Here is a 20,535-nt window from a genome sequence, read left to right as displayed (position 1 = left end):
ACACATATAGAAGTAAAAAAAATTATTAATATAACCAATATATTACATCAAGTCAATCTAGCCATGCCAAGAGCCCTTACATGTTTCTCAAATATCTCCTTGGCTATGGGTTTTGTTAGGGGATCTGCTATCATACATTTCATGGAAATGTATTGAACAGTGATAACCTTTTGCGCTATATAATCTCTTACAAAATTGTACTTAATGTCTACGTGTTTGGTTTTGCTATGATATTTAGGATCTTTGGTATAGGTTATGGCTGCAGTATTGTCACAATGAATTAACACTAGATTTATACTTTCATTTCCAAACCCAAGATGTTCTATAAATCTCTTAAGCCACATAGCCTCTTGCACTACTGCAGTACATGCTACAAACTTAGCTTCCATAGAGTGTAGGGCAATGCATGTCTGCTTCTTGCTACTCCAACAAATGGCCCCATTGTTTAGCAAGAAAGTGTAGCTTGAAGTTGATCTTCGTTCATCTTCATCTCTGCCTAAATCGGCATCGGAGTATCCTGTCAGACGTAGATCACTCCCTTGATAACATAGTGCATAATCAACAGTGCCCTTTAAGTATCTTAAGATCCTCTTTACAGCTTTCCAATGTCCTTCTCTGGGGTTAGATTGGTAGCGACTCACAAGTCCTACGACATAACAGATATCTGGTCTTGTACATATCATTGCATACATCAAACTTTTGACTGCACTAACATATGGAACTCTTTCCATTTTCCTTTTGGCCATCTCAGTTTTAGGACCCATATCAGGACTAAGCTTCATACCTGAAGCTACTGGGGTATCCATGGGTTTACAATCTTTCATATTAAAATGCTCAAGAATTTTTCTTATATAAGTCTCTTGTGACAGATAAAGAAGCTTCTTAAAGCGATTTCTTTGGATTTTAACTCCAAGAGTATATTTTGCTTCACCCATATCTTTCATTTCAAAATTCGACGAAAGCCATTCTTTAATAGCGATTATTGAATCTAGATTATTTCTGACTAGTAAAATATCATCCATATAAAGAGATAATATTACAAAGTTCCCATTGAACCTCTTGATATAAACACAGTGGTCTTCCTCAATCATTTAGAAGTCATATGAGGTTATTGCTCTGTGAAACCTCAAATACCACTGTCTGGATGATTGTTTTAGTCCATAAATTGATCTATTTAATTTACATACTTTCTTTTCTTTTCCTTTTTCAATAAAACCTAATGGCTGTTGCATATAAATTTCTTCATCCAGATCACCATTAAGAAAAGCAGTCTTTACATCCATCTAGTGCAACTCTAAATTCAGACTATTTACTATTGCCAGAATCAGTCTAATAGAATTGAAGCGTACAACAGGAGAAAATGTATCCTCATAATCTATTCCCTCATGTTGTGTATACCCTTTTGCTCCTAAGCGAGCCTTGTATTTATCAATTGATTCATCCACTTTTCTTTTGATTTTGAGAACCCACTTGTTCCCAATAGCCTTTCGGCCACGTGGTAAATCAACTAATTTTCATACTTTGTTAGTCCTCATGGAATCCATTTCTTCATCCATTGCTTTCTTCCACTTATCCTTAGCAGGTCCTGATAAAGCTTCATTTACAGAACGTGGCTCATCATCATCTAGAGGAGTTCCTATCAATGCTTCACCCCTAATTTGGAAGCATCTTTTTGGCACACTTTCTATATTACTTTTTTAAAGTGGGGTCTCTTGTGAATTTTGATTCTTTTTAGGTCTTCTGAAAGACCTTTTAGAGCTCCCACTTAAATCAGCATTTTGCGATGATTCAGGCCTTTCTATAAGTTCTATATTATGTTGCTCTCGTGTCTCGTAAAGAGATATAGTTTGATCAATTTCTTCCCTGCTAGGAAACTCATTTTCTAAAAATATGATATCCCTAGATTCAAATTTAGTTACAGTTCCATCATTATTTTCACCAATGAAAACATAACCTTTTGATTGCTCAAAGTATCTTATAAAGATACATTTCTTTCCTCTTGGACCTAACTTTCCATATTTATGGGAATCATCATGGGCATATGCAGCTGACCCCCATGGTCTTAAGATATTTAAATCTGGTTTGCATTTTGTCCATAACTCATAGGGTGTGGAAGTAACTGATTTTGAGGGCACACGATTAAATATGAAGGCTGTAGTCAGTAAAGCATCCCCCCAATACGAGATTGGGAGATTTGCTTGTGCCATCATTGATCTAACCATGTCTAGAAGAGTCCTATTTCTTCTTTCAACAACTCCATTCTGTTGCGGAGTGCCAGGAATAGTTAGTTGTCTAATTATTCCTTTTTCTTCACAGAGTTCTTTAAATTGATCAGACAAGTATTCACGTCCTCGGTCAGTACGTAATGCTTTAATTTTATTGTCCATTTGATTTTTAACCTCATTAATGTATCGTCTAAAGCACTCAAGAGCTTCAGACTTTTGTGATATCAAATAAACATGACCAAAACGTGAAAAATCATCGATAAAGGTAATAACATACCAAGCTCCGTGTTTTGCCCTTATACTCATAAGACCACATATATCAAAATGGATTAATTGTAATGGATTTTCAGCCCTAATACCTTTACCAAAAGGTTTTCTTGTTGCTTTACCAGCTAGACAATTTTCACATAAGGACATTTTCATATTTGTAATTGGACCTAGCATTTCTTCTTTAGCTAGCTTAATCATTCTATTTTGATTAATATGCCCCAGTCTAGCATGTCAAATATTCATATCTACATTATTGGAAGAGGTGGTAAAGCAATCATGAAAATGAACTTGGTCAATAATATTCATTATAAAGAACCTATTTGAAAGAAAAGCACAACCATAAAAAGTTGAATTGTACATAATGTCAACAATCTTGTCATGAAAATTAATAACAAACTCAAATTCTAAAAGGCAAGCAATTGAAATTAAGTTCCGTCGGATGTCCGGTGCATGTAAAACATCGTGGAGAATTAAGGTTTTTGCACCTCGCAAGGTCAACTTGCAAGTTCCTATGCCTTTTACCTTAATCCTCGCATTGTTGCCAACGTAAAACCACTTGCTTTGATTCGGCAACCGACGGTACTCCATGAAGGATCCACGATCCTTGCTTACATGGTCTGTGGAGCCTGAGTCTATAATCCAAGAAGAGGAAACAGTTTCTGTTAGAAAAACGTTACTGAAAACATAAGAAAAATGTGAATTCACATAATTCACAAGTACCTGATCACGTCCACTTTGCTCAGGACAGTCCTTTGCAAAATGGCCCATCTTTTGACAGGCGAAACATTTGACCTTTTTAAGGTTAATTCTCTTTTTGCCGCTCTTCTTGCCCTTTTTCTTGAAATGTTGTTTATCCTTCTTTACTCTAGGGCCACTCTTATTACCCTTCTTATGTTGTTTCTTGCCTCTCTTGGGCTTAGAATTTGAAGGACCGCCTTCCTCGACAAGGTAAGTCTGTCCAGATGACTTGTAAGCCTCCAGACGTTCAGCCTCTAGCTCCAGGTGTTTAGCCACATCGTTAAAGTTAACAATATTTTCATTGTGGGTTAAGTTAACTTTCATATGCTCCCAGCTGTGTGGGAGCAATCTGATTACAGCTTGTACTTGCTGTTTGTTAGAAAGATTGTGCCTGGCTTCTTTAAGTTCACGGATCATGTTGGCCATCTCTTTAAGTTCACGGATCATTTTTTAAATACCCATTATTCGATTCATTTTCAGTCGTCATGCTCGTCACTTGATTGCATGCAAAACGTGTATGGCCATATAAGGAACATTCATATTAACCAAGAAGCATATTAATATGTTTATTTTGACGGTGATAATCTTAAAGACAGACAAAGAAGATCGAAGCGTAAACACAATAAGAACATAAAAGACTAAACTTGGAGATTTGCGTGTATGGAGTTAAGCAAATCATTATCAGTTCTTTAAACATAGAAAACACAGCCCAGGAAGGATGAATGCTCTGATACCAATCAAAGAAACAGAGGAGAAAAAACATATCTTGAGTCATTAATTCACACATACGTATGCGGGAACAAAGTTACACCAGTCGAACTTAGTTCGGGTACACAACAAACGCACTCTCTGAGAGAAAAACCTTGTAAGGAGAAAAATGAGACCGATGAAAAACTGAGAGCGTTCTTTGTTTCTCTTCATGCAAAGAATCCAAAATCTGAACCGACTAAAATCGAACCCATAACCACCTCTTATGGGAACGTGCGGCAGTTTCTCCAACCGCCCAAGTTTCAAATTCAAAGGTTGGAGAATATTACATTTTAAGGTCTTGAGTAAATCACATTTTGAACCCAAACGTTTTTCATAATTCTTATACGAGCCCCATTTCCTAATTTGGGCTTTTATATGGGTCTGATCCACCAAAGGTGGATAGCCCAACGTAATTTAATGACATTTTAATTTTTAATAAGATTATTAGGAGTAGCTAGTTGGGAAAAAAATTAAGAGTGGATGTCAAAGCACCTGTGTGGGTGTTGACATATTTTTTTTCTATTTTCTTTTTTGTTTTTTAAAGTATCTCTACAACTGGCCTTTGTAAAACTAATTTTTTAAAAATTTGAGCCCTATTTAAAAAGTTGTTCTCTTCTAAACGATGTTCTCCATACACATTTTCAAAATTTTTTAAATATTCTGATAAAAATATGCTTGAATGCAAGAATCTATGACAATACAAGATAATGTAATAATTTTCTTTAATATTTTTAATACATGAGTCTAAATATAAAAAATTAGATTTTTTGTTTTATAAATAGAGTTAATGGTTTCATCACAGCTTAATTTTCAATGGGCTGTCTATAAGAATAGAAGTACTCTGGTTTCCGATGTATAGAAGTATTTTGAAAAAAAAAAAAAAAGGATATGATGACTAAGTCATAGTTGAGTTTGGAGGAGGAATATTCGGCAACCGGCAGTGAGAAATTAGAAGTTAAACAGATAAACCCCTTCAGGCCAAAAGAAAAGGACAGATGCACCCCCACGTCTCATCTCACTTGGCAGTGAAATCAACAGCAACTAATGGTGTTAAACCATGTGAACGGGAAAAATGAATAGAGGGACTAAAGGGTAAAAATATAAGAATCAAATTTCAACAAATGAAACAATAGAGTCTCATTCAATAAAGATCCACGGAATAATTTTTCCTTTTGTTTTTGCTTTTCAGCTAAAAGTCGTGTATTGGCTTCGGCTGCTGGCTAGCACTAGGCTAGAAAGGCCCTGTTTGGGTGTTTGGTATGAAAGAATGAGATGGTGGGAGTAGGATTGAAATTAGGATTAAATAATTCCAATTTTTTATATTTGATATTTTCTTTAATTTTATTTATAAGTTATTTTTATCAATCTCATTAATACCAATACAATAAAAGTATAAAAAATAAAATTTTATAAAATTACAAATATAACCCCAAAAAAAAGTAAATAAATTATATAATATTATTTTTCTATTTCTCTCTCTTATTTTTTAAGGATAATTTAGATATTTTATTTAAAATAAAATATCACTGTCAATTTAATAGCTTATAAAGTGAACCATTTCACTCTTTTAAAAAGTGATTTATAAAGTAAATCAAAAGTATGAAATAATCTACATTTTAATACTTGTACCAATCTCATCTTTCATAAGGTTACCCACTACTACTTCCACCATAGTATTGCAAAATCAATGTTTAGATTATTTTTTTTAAGATGAAAATGCCTTCCAACCTCACAAGTTATACATCGGTCATCTCCCTCTCTCCTGATATGCTGCTCATCATTCCTGCTGCGCCATCATCTCCGCCGTTCCTACCGTGCCTCCGTCTTTGTCTCATCAGACCTAGATCAAGATCTCGTCTCTGACACTTCAGATCCAAATCTAGATCACGTCTCCGGCACTGCTCGTGCACATATCTAGATTGCATCTCCATCCCTTCAAATCCCTATTCAGATTGAGTATTCAGCCTTGCTCGTGTAGATATCCAAATTGTGTGGCAGAAGGAGAGGTAGACATGGAGCCGTCCTTTATGGGGACAAAGATGGAGGGAGTTGGAGTATGATGTCGCAAATATGCTCGGATTTGTTCATCGCATATGATGTTAGCTTCTCTACTAGAGACACAGACGCATGGTGTTTGTTCATGTGTTAGCTAATTAGCTTCTTAATAGAGAAAGAGATGGAGCAAGAGTGGGCTGACGTGCTCAAGTTGATGAGTTTAGATAGGGTGGAAGGAAGAAAAAGATGATATTTGTGTCTTTTAGCAATTTTTTTTATTTAATCTCAGCCTTATTTTTTTTTAAATCTCATATCATATCAAGCATTATTTTAAAATTTATTCTCAATCTCAATTCCATTCTCATTCCCATAAAATGTAATATCTTATACCAAACAAGGCATAACTTATGATTGGAAATCTAATAGCAATCCGCCGGCTCCAATATTGGCCGTCAAAATTGACAACTGCAAACGGCAACTAAACCAAATTAAACGCTGATTGTGGGGCTGACCACTGACAATATATAGCAGTTTCATTCCTTCAATCTTCATCTCCAAAATTGATTCCACAAGCAAAAGAATGGGAAGCAACGGAGAAGAATCATCAGGAAAAGGGAAGGTGGTGTGCGTGACAGGAGCTTCTGGGTTCATTGCTTCATGGCTCGTCAAGCTTCTTCTTCTTCGTGGCTATTCTGTCAGAGCCACTGTTCGTGACCCAGGTCTGTTTCTTCATTATTCTTCACTGATAATTAACTCAACGTTATTGATCTCTTAAAACACGCTTGGTTTAGTTGGTTTCCAGACCATTAACCTAAAACTCTGTTATGCGCAGATGATCCAAGCAAGACAGAGCACTTACTGAAACTTGAAGGAGCAAAGGAGAGATTGAATCTGATAAAAGCAAATCTGTTGGAAGAAGGTTCCTTTGATTCTGCTGTTGAGGGCTGTCATGGTGTCTTCCACACTGCTTCCCCTGTTCTCCTTGGCGTCAATGACCCACAGGTTCATATCTATTAACCTAAGTCATGTATCAATGATTATTGCTATTCATTCAATCATATTTCATTGGGACTTTATCATAACGCCCCTATAATTACCTCAACAGAATTAAAAAGTGATAGTTAAATTATCAACTTTATTTAAAAATAAGATAAATTTCTAATTTTACTGTATTAATTTAATTTTTTTTTCAAACTTACATTTTATTTCCTCTCATAATTAATAAATTTAAATAGGGATAATATTAAAAAAATATAAGTAATACTCTATTAAGTGTTTTATATTAATGGTTAAAGAATTCTTTTAAAAGTCACCCGACAACGAAATATACATCCTTATTCTTTAACCTTCACTAATTTTAGAATTCAAGTTTGTAGTCAATGATTAATTATTCTAATGATAATGTCACCTTCCTTTTATAAAAAAAAGAAATCCTGAATAAAGCCCAACATTGATACGTTCATGTGCATGAGCAGGTGTGCATTTTCCTTTTCTATCGAAAAGGGCTAAGTTAAAAGTAAAAGTAAAATTAAAAAAGAAATAGAGTGAAATACATTGTTTGACCTAAATGGAGTAAAATACATTCACCTCTTTTACAGCTTACCTTAATTATAAATACTTCTATTCTATTTTTTAAACATACATGAACAATCCTTAGAATCAATAATTTCAAAACACAAATCTTTCTTTTGATTTTTAAAATTTCATTTACATCTACACAATCATCAATAGACTATTGAATCATCTACATATTGAATCAAAATATTTTCTTTAAATGTAGATGCTATCTAAAAATCATTCAAGATATGAAAACAATTTATGCATATTTTTTCAAACTTTTTATTCATTTTTAAGCTCTTTAGTTTTGCAAACTTATTTATTTAGTGATTTTTTAAAATATATAAATGCATAAGTTGTCTAAAATCATATTTCAAACACTTGCGTAAAAAAAAAGTAATGAAATAGGGATGTAATTTTCAATATAATTTATATTTATTTTTCTTTAAATTTTATTAATTTGAACACAATATTTTTAAACTATATATTTTAATATTGCCATGCTTAATTATTTAAAGTTTCTTAAATTGAGAGGGGAGTGAGTAGACGATTAGATTCTTAGTAGTTAAAGTAGTTTATAATATTTAACATGATATTTCTAGCTTAATTGAAAATTAAACTAAAGTGTATTTTTTAAAAAACAGAGAGTAAAGTCTTTACAATTTTATCAAAATGAAAGGGAGATCGTTATATTTTATTCTATTAATGATGAAAATAAATAAAGGAAATAATAGTAAGTTAAAAGGAATTGTGATATCTTTTCATTTCTAATCTCTTAATTTGCATGTAAAAACTAATATCATGAGAATTAGATAAACCATGGAATTGGTTAAAATACCAATTCACAGTTTAATGATCACATTAAGACTGGAATGTGGTCAAGTTTGTTAATTTTTTTTTTTTTTAAAAAGTTGTTGACCGTACTCTGGTGTAATTTCGGTTTGGCTCACTTGTATTAGGCCCACTTGTTTGTTAGGTTCGTTTATTATATGTCTGTTTTAGAATGAATTAGACAATAATTCTTGGTTGAATTCATTCAACCAGCCGGTTTAATTCGGTTTTTTAAAAATAATGGTAAAAACTTTAATCAACGTAAAAAAAGAAATACGATAAATTTTTACCCAAAAAAAAAGGAAATAGGATAAAATAATATATAGATAGAATTTTAAAGAGGACCGGAAATGTGATATAATACTAAATAAGGCCCATTAAATATATAAAATTTTAGTTCAATCGAAAAAGACTGAAATAAAATTAATTTAAATGATAAAAATAATGAAATGACCTCTGTTTAAATATTAAAAAAATAGAAATTAGATTTACATGTAATGTTGAGAAATTAACAATTAAAATTGAGAAATTAACAATTGAAGTTACTTTATAAATTACTTGTTTAATCAATTTATATGAACTTATGAAGCAACATCAATTGTTAATTTTTTAATTTTACTTGTTAATTCTCCAATATTACTCATAAGTTACTTTACTTTAGTTTACAATCATTTTTTCAATCAATTTATATGGACTTATGAAGCAACATCAATTGTTAATATTACAACTTTACTTGTTAATGCCTCAATATCACTTGTAAATTACTATCCTTGACTTTTTAATCCTTAATAAAATGAAAAAAACTTGTTCAATCAATTTATTTAAATTTATGAAGTAACTTCAATTGTTAATTTTTCAATTTTAATTGTTAACTCTCAACATTATATGTAAATCTAACTGCTATTTTTTATTATTTAAATAGAGGTCATTTCATCATTTAAAATAATTTTATTTCAACCTTTTTGGATTGAACTAAAATTTTATATTTTAATAGACTATATTTAGTATTATGTCACATCCTTCATTCTCAAGTGAAAGTCTCCCTAATATATACTAACTTAAGGCTCAAAAACTTAGGTTAATTAATTCTCCCTAATATTTATTATTTTCAATCTTGTTAATGTTTACATTGTTGTCAATTTTTTAGGCTTTGTTTCGTTGTTATAAGTTTTTTTTCTCTTTTTCTTTTTCATACTAAGGGGCTTGAGTTGATAGTTCTGCTATTTCACCCATGCCTTTTACTGTACTAATCATTTTCCATATTTTATAATATTGGACTTTATATTAAAAAAATACTTAATTAACCTAATTATATATTTAATATATTTTTATCCAATCAAATTAAGACAACTTTAATATATATTAATAATATTAATAATAAGAGTTTATTAATAAAATAAATAATTTATAAAAGATTCACATACTTTGATTTAATTAAAAATAAGTATCTTAAATATATAAGGCTAAATATAAAAGTTTTTTTCCTTATGCATAATGCAAGGGCTTGACAATTAATAATCATAACAAACTTTCTAATTAAGACACTTGCTCTTTTTGAATATTTCAGACTGAACTTATTGAGCCAGCAGTCAAGGGAACTCTAAATGTTCTCAAATCATGCACAAAGTCACCATCAGTGAAACGAGTTGTTTTAACCTCTTCCATGGCTGCAGTTTTATGCAATGAAAAGCCTTTAACTCCTGATGTTATGGTTGATGAGACATGGTTTTCTGATCCAGATATCTGCAAGGAATATGGGGTATGTAGTACTATACTATATATTTTGCTCAATTAACATTGACATGAAGTTAATTGGTAATGCAAATTTTATCATTTTTTTATTTAAATACAAGTAAAAGTGAAAATTATTTCATTTTTGAACAAAATTAATTATTTAACCACATCTTCTTAATTTTGATAAAGTAGTTAAAGTTGCCTTGAAACTAAAGAGAGTATTTCATTAAACCAAAATTGAGATAAATTGTTGATAGTTATTGCTTTCCCTTTGTTCCCTAGTCTATAAGGCATTTATAAAAAAAAGTGTTTCATGTTTCAATATATATGTCATTTTATCAAATTAAATTTAATAATTACTTGTTATCTTTTTGACTTTATTCCTAGAAGTATATCAAATTACTTGTCTCAAAGAAGTTGACAATCGGAAACAAATTATTAATGATTGATATTAAAGTGGGGTAATATTTACTAAAAAAATAGGTGTCTTAACTACTTAAATTATTTCTTTTGATGGGTGAGTGTTAAGTGAAAAATACCTTGTAAAATAAAATGGAGGAAGACATATGGGCTATGGCTGTCCTTTTAGTATAGTGAATGCTACAAGGTTTTTCTATATAAAATATACATTACTTTTTTATATTATATTTCACATCTCATTTTTACTTATTTTTTAATTAATTCATTTTTAATTTTCTTACAATAATATTATTATCTTATTATTTCTTAATATAAATAATTAGTATATAATAAAAAATATATTAAATAAATTATGATTAAGCCAATGACTGAATGGGTTTTTTTTTTTCTTTTTTTAAACTCCGTATCACATTAAATTTGTTACTTTAGGGAAAACAAATTATTTCACAGTGCGAGTCTTTTTAAAATTTTAAAGGAATACTAATAACATTTTCCCTGCTTTGTTTTTAGAATAATTTTCTAGTTATTATTATAATATTTTTGTGTAAAATTAAGTATCCTCCTTTTGTTATGTTAAAATTCTCTATTTTTAAAACATATATTTTAGTCCAATTTTTAATAGTATTGTGCCGTTCTTTTGCTTTATTTTGGTTTTTAGTTTTTCGTTTTCAGTGTATAAAAAAAAACGGAATATTTGGTTAAGAATTCTAAGAGAAAAATACATTGAGTTCCCTATATTATACCTTAATTAATAGGGAGAATTGCACATAGGGCCTTAAAAAAAGTAAAACTTGCACTGCAGGTCCAACGGCTTTTGTTGCAATTTTTTTTGAAAACGAAAGTACAATTTTGCCTTTACGTGATTTAAAAATTCAGATCATACATAACATAATATCTATCGATATACAACATGATGTTCATACATGTCTAATTGATTAATAAATTTAATAAAATGTACAAGTGACGCAAACAATATACAACATAATATTTATGGATGCACAACACAATGTTCATATATTCTCAACTAAATATCCATGCATGGACACACATGAACATTATGTTGAGAATTCATGAATATTATATTGTGAATCCATAGGTATCATGTTGTACATACTTTATGTGATGTATATTTTAACTTATGGATTAACTGGACACGCATGGACATCATGTTGTACATCCATAGATATTGTGTTATACATTATCTGAGTTTTGAAATCACGTAAGGGTAAAATTGTACTTTTACTCTCAAAAAAATTGTAACAAGAGCCCTTAGACTTGCAACGCAATAACATAATCTATTGGGCCTGCAGTGCAATTTGTTGCTTTTTTAAAGCCCTTAGTGCGATTCTATCTAATTTAAAATACTGCCTTCTATTTTAAAAATGTATATAAACTTCCTATAAAATCAACAATTACAAAACAAAAACATCCTTTCAACTTTAAATATTGCATTTTCATCAACGAAACATTAATTAACTATTAAATCATATTTGTTTGATCAAAATACTTTTTTTAAATATAAATGTTATCTAAAAATCATTTAAAATACCAAAAAAATAAATGCATATATTATTTATTTATTTTTTATTTTTTAATTATGTAAAATTATTTATTTATTAATTTTTAATAATAATAAATACCTAATTTGGCTAAAATAATATTTCAAACATTCATATTTAAAAAAAGTTTAATGAAATAGGTATGTAATATAATAAGAGATAAATTAGTTAATATAATTTATGTTTATTTTTCTTTAAATTTTATTAATTTCAATCAATATTTCTAACTTATTAGTTTTAACATTATAATAATTAATTATTTAAATTTCATTAAATTTGGAGAGAGAGATAGTATGCAATTTGATTATAAAGGTAGATTAGTAATTGTAAATTTTTCAACATAATTACAAGTAAAAAAATTAGGGAGAATTATATCGAAGTCTCACACATAAGAATTAATTACTACAAGAGCCAGCGACAACTAAACTAAGAAAATTGACAACTAATTGTGTTGTCAATCTCCTTTATTTAGTTGTTATTGGATCTTGTACTAATTAATTTTTATATTTAGGACCTGGATGTAATTCTTCAAAAAAATTAAATATTTTTGAATTTTTAAAGAAATATTTCTAATAGTGTTGAAAATTAGACTAAAGTATACATTTTGAATGCAAGAGGAAGGTCCCTAAAATTATAGTAAAATAGAAGTTAACATATTTTACTCAAATTCTAAATTTGTAATCAAGTTAATAATTTAAAATTGTTAATTTTCCCTTGTAATCAAATTGTCCACTCTGTCCCACAAGTTTAAAAAATTTAAATAATAAAGTATTTCAATATTTAAATAAACACTTGTAAAAAATTTGTGTTAAAATTAATAAAAATTTTAAAAATTAAACATAAATTATAATAAGTAATTTATTATATTAAATATCTATTTTAATAAGTTTTAAGATTGTGAGTTTAAAATATTGTTTTAGCCAATAATTTATTTATTTAATTTTTAGGATAAATGAGTAAATTGCTCTTTGGACTTAGGTTAAGAAGCACCATAAACCTTAAACTTATTTATTATGAAAAGTGTTCCCTCAATTTTTGAAAATAGTACAATCTGATTTCTGTCGTTAATAAAAATTAACTTTAGCCATTAGTTGACTAGAAAATAATTAAAAATACAAAAAATTATAAGAAAGGATAAACAATTATAATAAAGGACCCAAAAATTATAGACAAGGGATAAAAAAGTTACAAAAAAGGATAAAAAATTTTTAATCATTATTTATAATTTTTGAGGTCTTTTTATTATTTTCTGATCAACTAACAGTCAAAGTTAGCTTTTATTAATAGCAAAGATTAAATTGCATCATTTTTAAAAGTTAATGGAATAATTTGCATAATAATTAAGTTCAGGATTTATGGTGCTACTTGACTTAAAGTTTAAGGAGTAATTTGCTCATTTATCAGTTTTTTAAAAAATTACTAAATAAATATGTTTACACAACTGAAAAAATTTAAAATATAATAGTAATAAAATACATGCATTAAATTTTTTTTGGATAATTTAAATGATTTTTATACAATATTTATGTTCACAGAAAAATATTTTGATCTAACATATATAACTTAACGTCAATTAACGATTGGGTGAATCAAATATTAAAAGTAGATTAATGAAAATAAAATTTTAAAAATAGAGAAAAAATGAAAATAAAAGGATATATATATATATATATATTTATGTAATTAAGATAAAATATAAGGATTATCAGCGTATTTTACTTTGATTTTTTTAAAGGCATTAAATGAAGAGAAAATTCATATTTATATTTGACAAAGTCCCCTGAATTTAATGATGTAAGATAATGTGTGTTTCTAGGAATGGGCAGGTTATCTACTTTCAAAGACTTTAGCAGAAGAAGCTGCTTGGAAATTTGCAAAAGAAAACAACATCGATTTGGTTACTATCAATCCACCATATGTCATAGGACCTCTCTTGCAGCCAACACTCAACATATCTACCACTACTATTTCAATTCTATTCAATGGTAATGTTAATGCTGATTTTAGTTTTATTGGTGATGATGACACATTAAAGCCAAAACATGAATTTAATTTCAATTTAATTAGTATTAATTATGAAGGGTTAAATTATTAATTTGTCCCTCAACTTTTTTCAGATGTGTTGAGTAGCTTTAAGCTAAAGGGTGGTGCAATATTATCCCTCATGTATTATTATTAATTACACACACACATAATGGTGGAGTTTCACCAATGTGTTTTTAATACATGATGAGTAGTATTACTTCACCCTTAACTTTGAGGGTATTCAGTAGTGCACCTGAAAAAAAAAAAAGTTGAAGGACAAATTACTACTATAATCAATCCTATTAAAAAAAAAAAAAAAATAATCATGATTGTCAAACCCTTAAATCATTGAATACTGATGTTATGAAATTTGACAAAGATTCTAAAATTTTTCAAAATTTGAAAAAAAAAATAATGTTTCCTTAATTACGTTCAAATTTTAGAATACCAATAATGTTAAACTTCGTAATATCAATATCAAAGTAAAATTATTAAATAACCTTTGTTCGTTATTGAAAATATTTTCAAAACTTTAGAATATCAATATCGATCAAATGGTGGAATTTATTGTCGAATTATTTAGGATCGTTTGTTTTAAAATAGGGGCCAAAAGCCCTACAACTTTTAACTTAATTAAAAAAATATTGTCATGTACACCTTGAGCACTTGTTGAAGCAAGTGCCAAATATATTTCAAGATTTTAACTTAATTAAAAAAAGTCATCGTACACACTTTTAGCACCTGTTCTTTTTTAAACTGATGCTGAAAGTAGGTGAAAAATGTTTTTTTTTTCGTCCACGTGCAGAATTTTAGAATTTTTTTGGATGGAAATGAAATTTTAAAAACAAAAGAGAAGTTTATATTTTGAAACTATTGATTCTAAGGAGATTTTTATATGTTTAAAAAATAGAAAGGAAGTGGCTGTAATAAAGGCATACTCTAGGGAGGTCAATATATTTCACTAAAATACTCTTATTTATTATAATGTCTTAAATAAACACTTCTCATTTATTTAAATTAACAATTATTTTTGAACAAATGGAGTATTTGTAAGCTTTATCTATCATATTTTCTTGTAAAGTTTGAAAGCATTATTTTCGTCTGGATAATCCTTTTTCTTCAATGAGACACCGAGGTTCAAACCCTAAATGGGAATGATCTTTATTTTGTGCTAATAAACCATGTGATGAAGACAAGGAAAAAGAGGGAGAGGGAAAATAAAAATAGAGAGAATTAATATTTGAGAGATAATAATAGTTTTTGTATATTCAATTCAAATAATTAAATAAAATAGAATAGTTAAATAAAAACAATAACTGTCTCACTGTTGATCATAAAAAAACGGATTTATCATTTATAAAATAAAAAAAAATTTGAATCTAGACCTTCCAAACAAATATCATGTCATATATGAGCACTTCTATTTTATTTTATTTTATGATCAGAGTAACTAAATTCAACATTGCTTTCATAGAAGAGAAGATGACATTTGAAGACTCCCTAAGAGAGTTTATCATATTTACATACTTAAACCATAAACTCACTCTATCTAAATTTTTCACCACAATGCATTAATTTATATAATTAATATATATTGTGAATGGGAGCTGGCTCTTTTACTTTTGTTCACTCCTTATTTTCTCTCTTCATATATATATATATATATATATATCTTTAATTTTGTCTCGAACTGCATAGGCAATTATTAAAAGGATTTTTTCCTTTTTTTTCTAGATTATTAGATCTATATACTAGAATTGTTATTTTGAAAAAAATAAATAAATAAAGATACTCTTGTTTTGAACCCTAGACAAAAATATATGGATTGTTGTGCATGTTGCTTCTCATAAGGACTCTTTAATTTCCATCCTTATATTATATTACTTGATGCAGGTGCACACACATTTCCAAATCAGAGTTCACCATGGGTCAATGTGAAGGATGTTGCAAATGCTCACATTCAAGCGTTTGAAATTCCTTCGGCTAACGGAAGATATTGTCTAGCTGAGTCAGTAAAACATTACTCAGAGGTTATAAAGATTTTACATGAATTATACCCGACATTACAACTTCCCCACAAGTAAGTTCAATTATGTTTTATTATTTTAATTTTTAATTAAGAATGAATATAAGTACATATAAAAAAAGATACTCACTCCATTCAAAAATGAAAGATATTTTTTGAGGAGTTGGATGTTTAAAAATATAAGACATTTTTAGCCTTCCAAGGTGTAATCATTGTCTTTTTTTTTAAAAGTATCTCTATTAATAATGATTTTATATTTATTGCAGGGTGTTTAATAAGGATCAATATGGAAAGATAGGGTTAGTTTAAAAGTAGATAATTACTTTATTTGAGGGGTGAAATTCAGTTAAAAATACCTTATATTTTTGAATGGAGGGAGTATCTTGGTTTCTTATTTTTCCCTAAACTTTTTAACAATATTATTTCTTTAATTCCTAGATGACTACCCCTCTAGTCCTATTTATAGAATAGAAAGAGAATAAAATTTGATCCTATTTATAAGAAACTTATTAATTTTCAGTGCTCTTTTTTACATTTTACCTTTATTAAATACTTTAAATAAAAATATTGATAATGAGATTTAAAAATGTTTATTAGGGGTAAAGGTGAAAACTTGTTACAATTTAATACAAAGTTAATAAAGTTTAAGATTTTTTTTTTAGTTCTGGTGAGACATGTTGGAAGCGACTTATAAATAGGACTAGAGGAAATATATAAAATGTTAAAGATCAAATTAGTTATGTGATCTTTTATTTTGCCAATAATTACAGTAACAATTCAAAAGTACCCTTATTAAAAAGATAACAACTACCCTATTTAATTACTATATTTTAACTTCAACTTGAGTTGAGTTAAAATCATCCAAGGCATTTGTGGAAGGCATCATGCATCAATGATTCACTAAATTTATAGTAATTAAAGATTCCTAAGAACCAAAATATGTTTTAAGAGAATTTTTATAGTTTCATTTAACATTATATGTTATCTATCTAAACATGTAATGCAGTGATCATTAGAGAATTTTCAGTTTCTTTTTAGCTTGCTTGAATAAATTTATTAACAAAAATCTTTGCATAATTTAATTAGAATAATCTACTACATGTTGAGAGAGAGAGAGAGAGAGAGGACGCGTAAAAGTAAAATTGTTATACGTGCTTGTATAACGAATATTGACTTTTGGGAGCCAAGGTTCTTTGTTTAACAATTGTGCATGTTTCATGATGTGCATTGTAATGTAAGGTAATATGTGAGTATCTTAATAACTATCTTTTTTAGCCTAACTCATCTAATTTTTATCAACAGAGAGTATAGAGATTTAGAAGACTCATCATTTTCCTGTAAATTGAACTTTTTTTATAGTTTTATGGTCATGATTTAAAAATTGAGTAATACAAAAGAATGAGATTATGAGTTCTAATTTTCTTCTTTACACTTGTTATTTTTTGTCTCACTATTTTTTGTGATTGTATTTTATATATGGTATTAAAATTCAATTTCAGTTGGCCAATCAAACTAGTGGACCAAGGAACTAGCCATCTGACCAATTTAGTCAAGAGTCCAGATTGGGTTTTATATACATTCTTTTTCTTGGATGACCTAGAAATGACATCATTTTTAGTTTTTTCAAAAAAAGAAAAAAGTATTAGTTTGCTAGATTTTTCTTTTAGTAACTCTTTTCATGTTGGATTATGTGTAGTTTTATAAATAAATGTTTTATTTACTTGTAGATTGATTAATTCACTTTTTATTTAATGTTACTCTTTTCATACTTATATATAAAATTTTTATATATTTTAATTACATTATATTTTTTAATCATCACTGGATTGATCCCAATTCAACCTCAGTTGATGCTTCTTGAACCATTATCTTAATTAGTTTAATAATAGGTTTAATTTTTAGTGTCTTAATATATTTTATTCATTTAATTACAAGTTGCATAAGATCCATATGTTTTAGCTACCCTGGAGAAGAGTTCATGGTTGTTTCTATTTCTAGAGATTCCAGTGTTTTAATTATTCTATGCAGGAGATTGCTTGAAATTCTTGATTATTTGGACTGATCTTATTGTTTCAAATTATATATGATCATACTAGCCCTTCCTAATTTGGCCTTAAATCAATCCACTTTTAATTAATTTTTTTTGTTAATGAAGATAATTTATAATATCATTCTTGATTTCTCCAACTTATCAGGTGCGCTGATGATAAATCCTTCAACCCAACATTTCAAATTTCCAAGGAAAAAGCAAAGACATTGGGAATTGAGTTCATTCCATTTCAAGTGAGTATGATAGAGGTTGTGGAAAGTTTGAAAGAGAAGAAATTTATTGACTTTTAAATATTGTGATGTAGCCAAGTCATAAAATCTTTTTAGAATAAATATTAATAATCATTATCATGTGATGTTATTTAAAAAAATGCAGTTTTTGGTTTAAACCAATTTATATTGTAATAATGTAAACATGTTTTTTTTTTTCTGTATAAAGATGCTCCAACTCCTAATTAATTTAAGGTCCATTTGATGGTTTTGGTTTGATTCTAAATATAAGATTTTATTCCCTCGTCTCCTATATTAATTTTTTTTTTTCATGACACACCTATTTATCGGGACCTTTCTTATCTCTTACATTAAATTTGACGTTAATTTTTTATAAAGCTATATACTAGGTAAAACGGGTCTGGTTTCATCTATGTCTATATCTATATACTTGTTTTAAATTTCATGTAAGGTATATATAGAAATTAATACATGTCTAATTATGATGAAGGGCTGGGGAAGGAAAAATAAAATAAAGTAAAGTAAAGTCTAGCATATACTAAATAGTAAGATGTGACATTGTAAAGTAAGGGGGAGAATGAGAAATTTTTTTTTAAATATATAAATGACAACGAGGTTTATTAAAATGTTATAATTTTTTTTAAATCTTTAAAAACCTTTATGAAATTAATAATTTTTGATAAAATAACTAAAATAACCCAAGTTTAAAATAAAAGAGTAACAATTATGACCCAAAAAAGAAAATATCAGTGACTATTTTTGTTTAAGACATGATTATTTTTCTTCTAGTAATGACTAAAATAAAACAATAAATTATAACTTCTGTTGTGCAAATTTTTGATTAACAAAAATCCAAATATTATAAATATCCATAACTATTTAGTTTAAGTAATGACTATTTTTCTTTTAATAATGACTAAAATGAAACAAGCAATTATAATTTTTTCTGTATAAATTTTTGATTCACTAAACTCCAAGTATTGTAAATATGTTATTATGGTTTAAGCAACTAAGGACAACTTTTTTCCTGACAATGATTAAAATAGAACAAACAATTGCAACTAAAGTAGTCACGAATTAAAAATTTGTACATGAAAAGTTGTGCTTTCTTATTTCATTTTAGTCATTGACGGAAAAAAATTAGTCATTTTTTAAACTAAAGTAATCACGAATATTTATAACACTTGGATTTTAGTAAATCAAAAATTTGCAGAGTAAACGTTATAATTACTTATTCCATTCTGATCATTGTCAGAAAAAAATTAATTATTAATTAAATAAAAATAGTCACTGATATTTACTTTCACTAAGGAGACCAGAATTGTTACTTTTTTATTTTTAACTGAGGGTATTTTAATTATTTTATAAAAAATATTAATGTCAAAAAGGTCTCTAGAGATTTAAGAAGAATTATAAAATTTTGTATAATTTTATTATCATTTATATATTTTAAAAATATTTTTCTGCTCTTATGCTATGACTAAATAACATATATTTTAAACAATCAGATATTGTTGATTTTATGACCGTATACTCATATAGGATAAGCTTTTATATCAAGGGTAACCTGAGAACTATTTATAATTATTTGAAAAAAGAAAGCTTCTCAAAATCTTGAAGTCTTTTTTTTGGGCCAAAGAAACTTGAAGTTAGTGGACAATAACAGTTAGCATTATTTTTGGACAAAAAAAAACAGTCATCATATTTTGGCTTTGTTGACAGTTTTATGACCATACGAAGAAAAGTCAAACTCTTTGAATCATGACTAATTAGCAGTGTTATAAGAATCGATCAGATTGGCCAACTTCGACCGGTTGAATCAGGAACTCGTCCTAAGGCCAATTCTATTATATAAGGAAATCATTTATTTTGAGAACCGGCCAAAACCGGTGGGTAAATTGGTGGAAACGGTCCCATAATTTTTAAAATTTTTTATTTGAGAAAATAGAATTTTAAGTCTCGACAATTTATTTGAGTTTTGTTATAGGTTCTTGTACTTTTTTTGATAATCTAAATCCCTTTATGAGTAGTGTTATAGGGACCTAGAATATAAAAAAAATAAATGTAAGGACTATAGCAAAACTCAAATAAAATGCAAGGACCCAAAATTATATTTTTATTTTTT

The 20,535-nt window shown here is 28.1% G+C and overlaps 2 protein-coding genes across 2 annotated transcripts; one reads left to right on the top strand and one right to left on the bottom strand.

Annotated features, from left to right (window-relative positions):
• Positions 1–47: 47 nt before the first annotated feature.
• LOC129302749 (secreted RxLR effector protein 161-like) lies at positions 48–806 on the bottom strand. The gene has a single exon (XM_054941637.1). It carries the CDS (start codon positions 804–806, stop codon positions 48–50), a length of 759 nt encoding a protein of 252 aa, XP_054797612.1.
• Positions 807–5,716: 4,910 nt separating this feature from the next.
• LOC129304245 (phenylacetaldehyde reductase-like) lies at positions 5,717–18,661 on the top strand. The gene is made up of 6 exons (XM_054943944.1): positions 5,717–6,697; positions 6,811–6,980; positions 9,934–10,125; positions 13,896–14,064; positions 15,998–16,184; positions 18,326–18,661. Exons 1-6 carry the CDS (start codon positions 6,559–6,561, stop codon positions 18,468–18,470), a joined length of 1,002 nt encoding a protein of 333 aa, XP_054799919.1. The 5' UTR covers positions 5,717–6,558; the 3' UTR covers positions 18,471–18,661.
• The last annotated feature ends 1,874 nt before the right edge of the window (positions 18,662–20,535 follow it).

The sequence above is a fragment of the Prosopis cineraria genome, unplaced genomic scaffold, assembly GCF_029017545.1.
Source record: "Prosopis cineraria cultivar Desert tree isolate PC_DT_omini unplaced genomic scaffold, ASM2901754v1 PC2, whole genome shotgun sequence".
In the NCBI taxonomy this organism is placed as follows: Eukaryota; Viridiplantae; Streptophyta; class Magnoliopsida; order Fabales; family Fabaceae; genus Prosopis; species Prosopis cineraria.
Note: the sequence above shows the minus strand (reverse complement) of the source record. Positions and strands in the feature narration are given on the sequence as shown.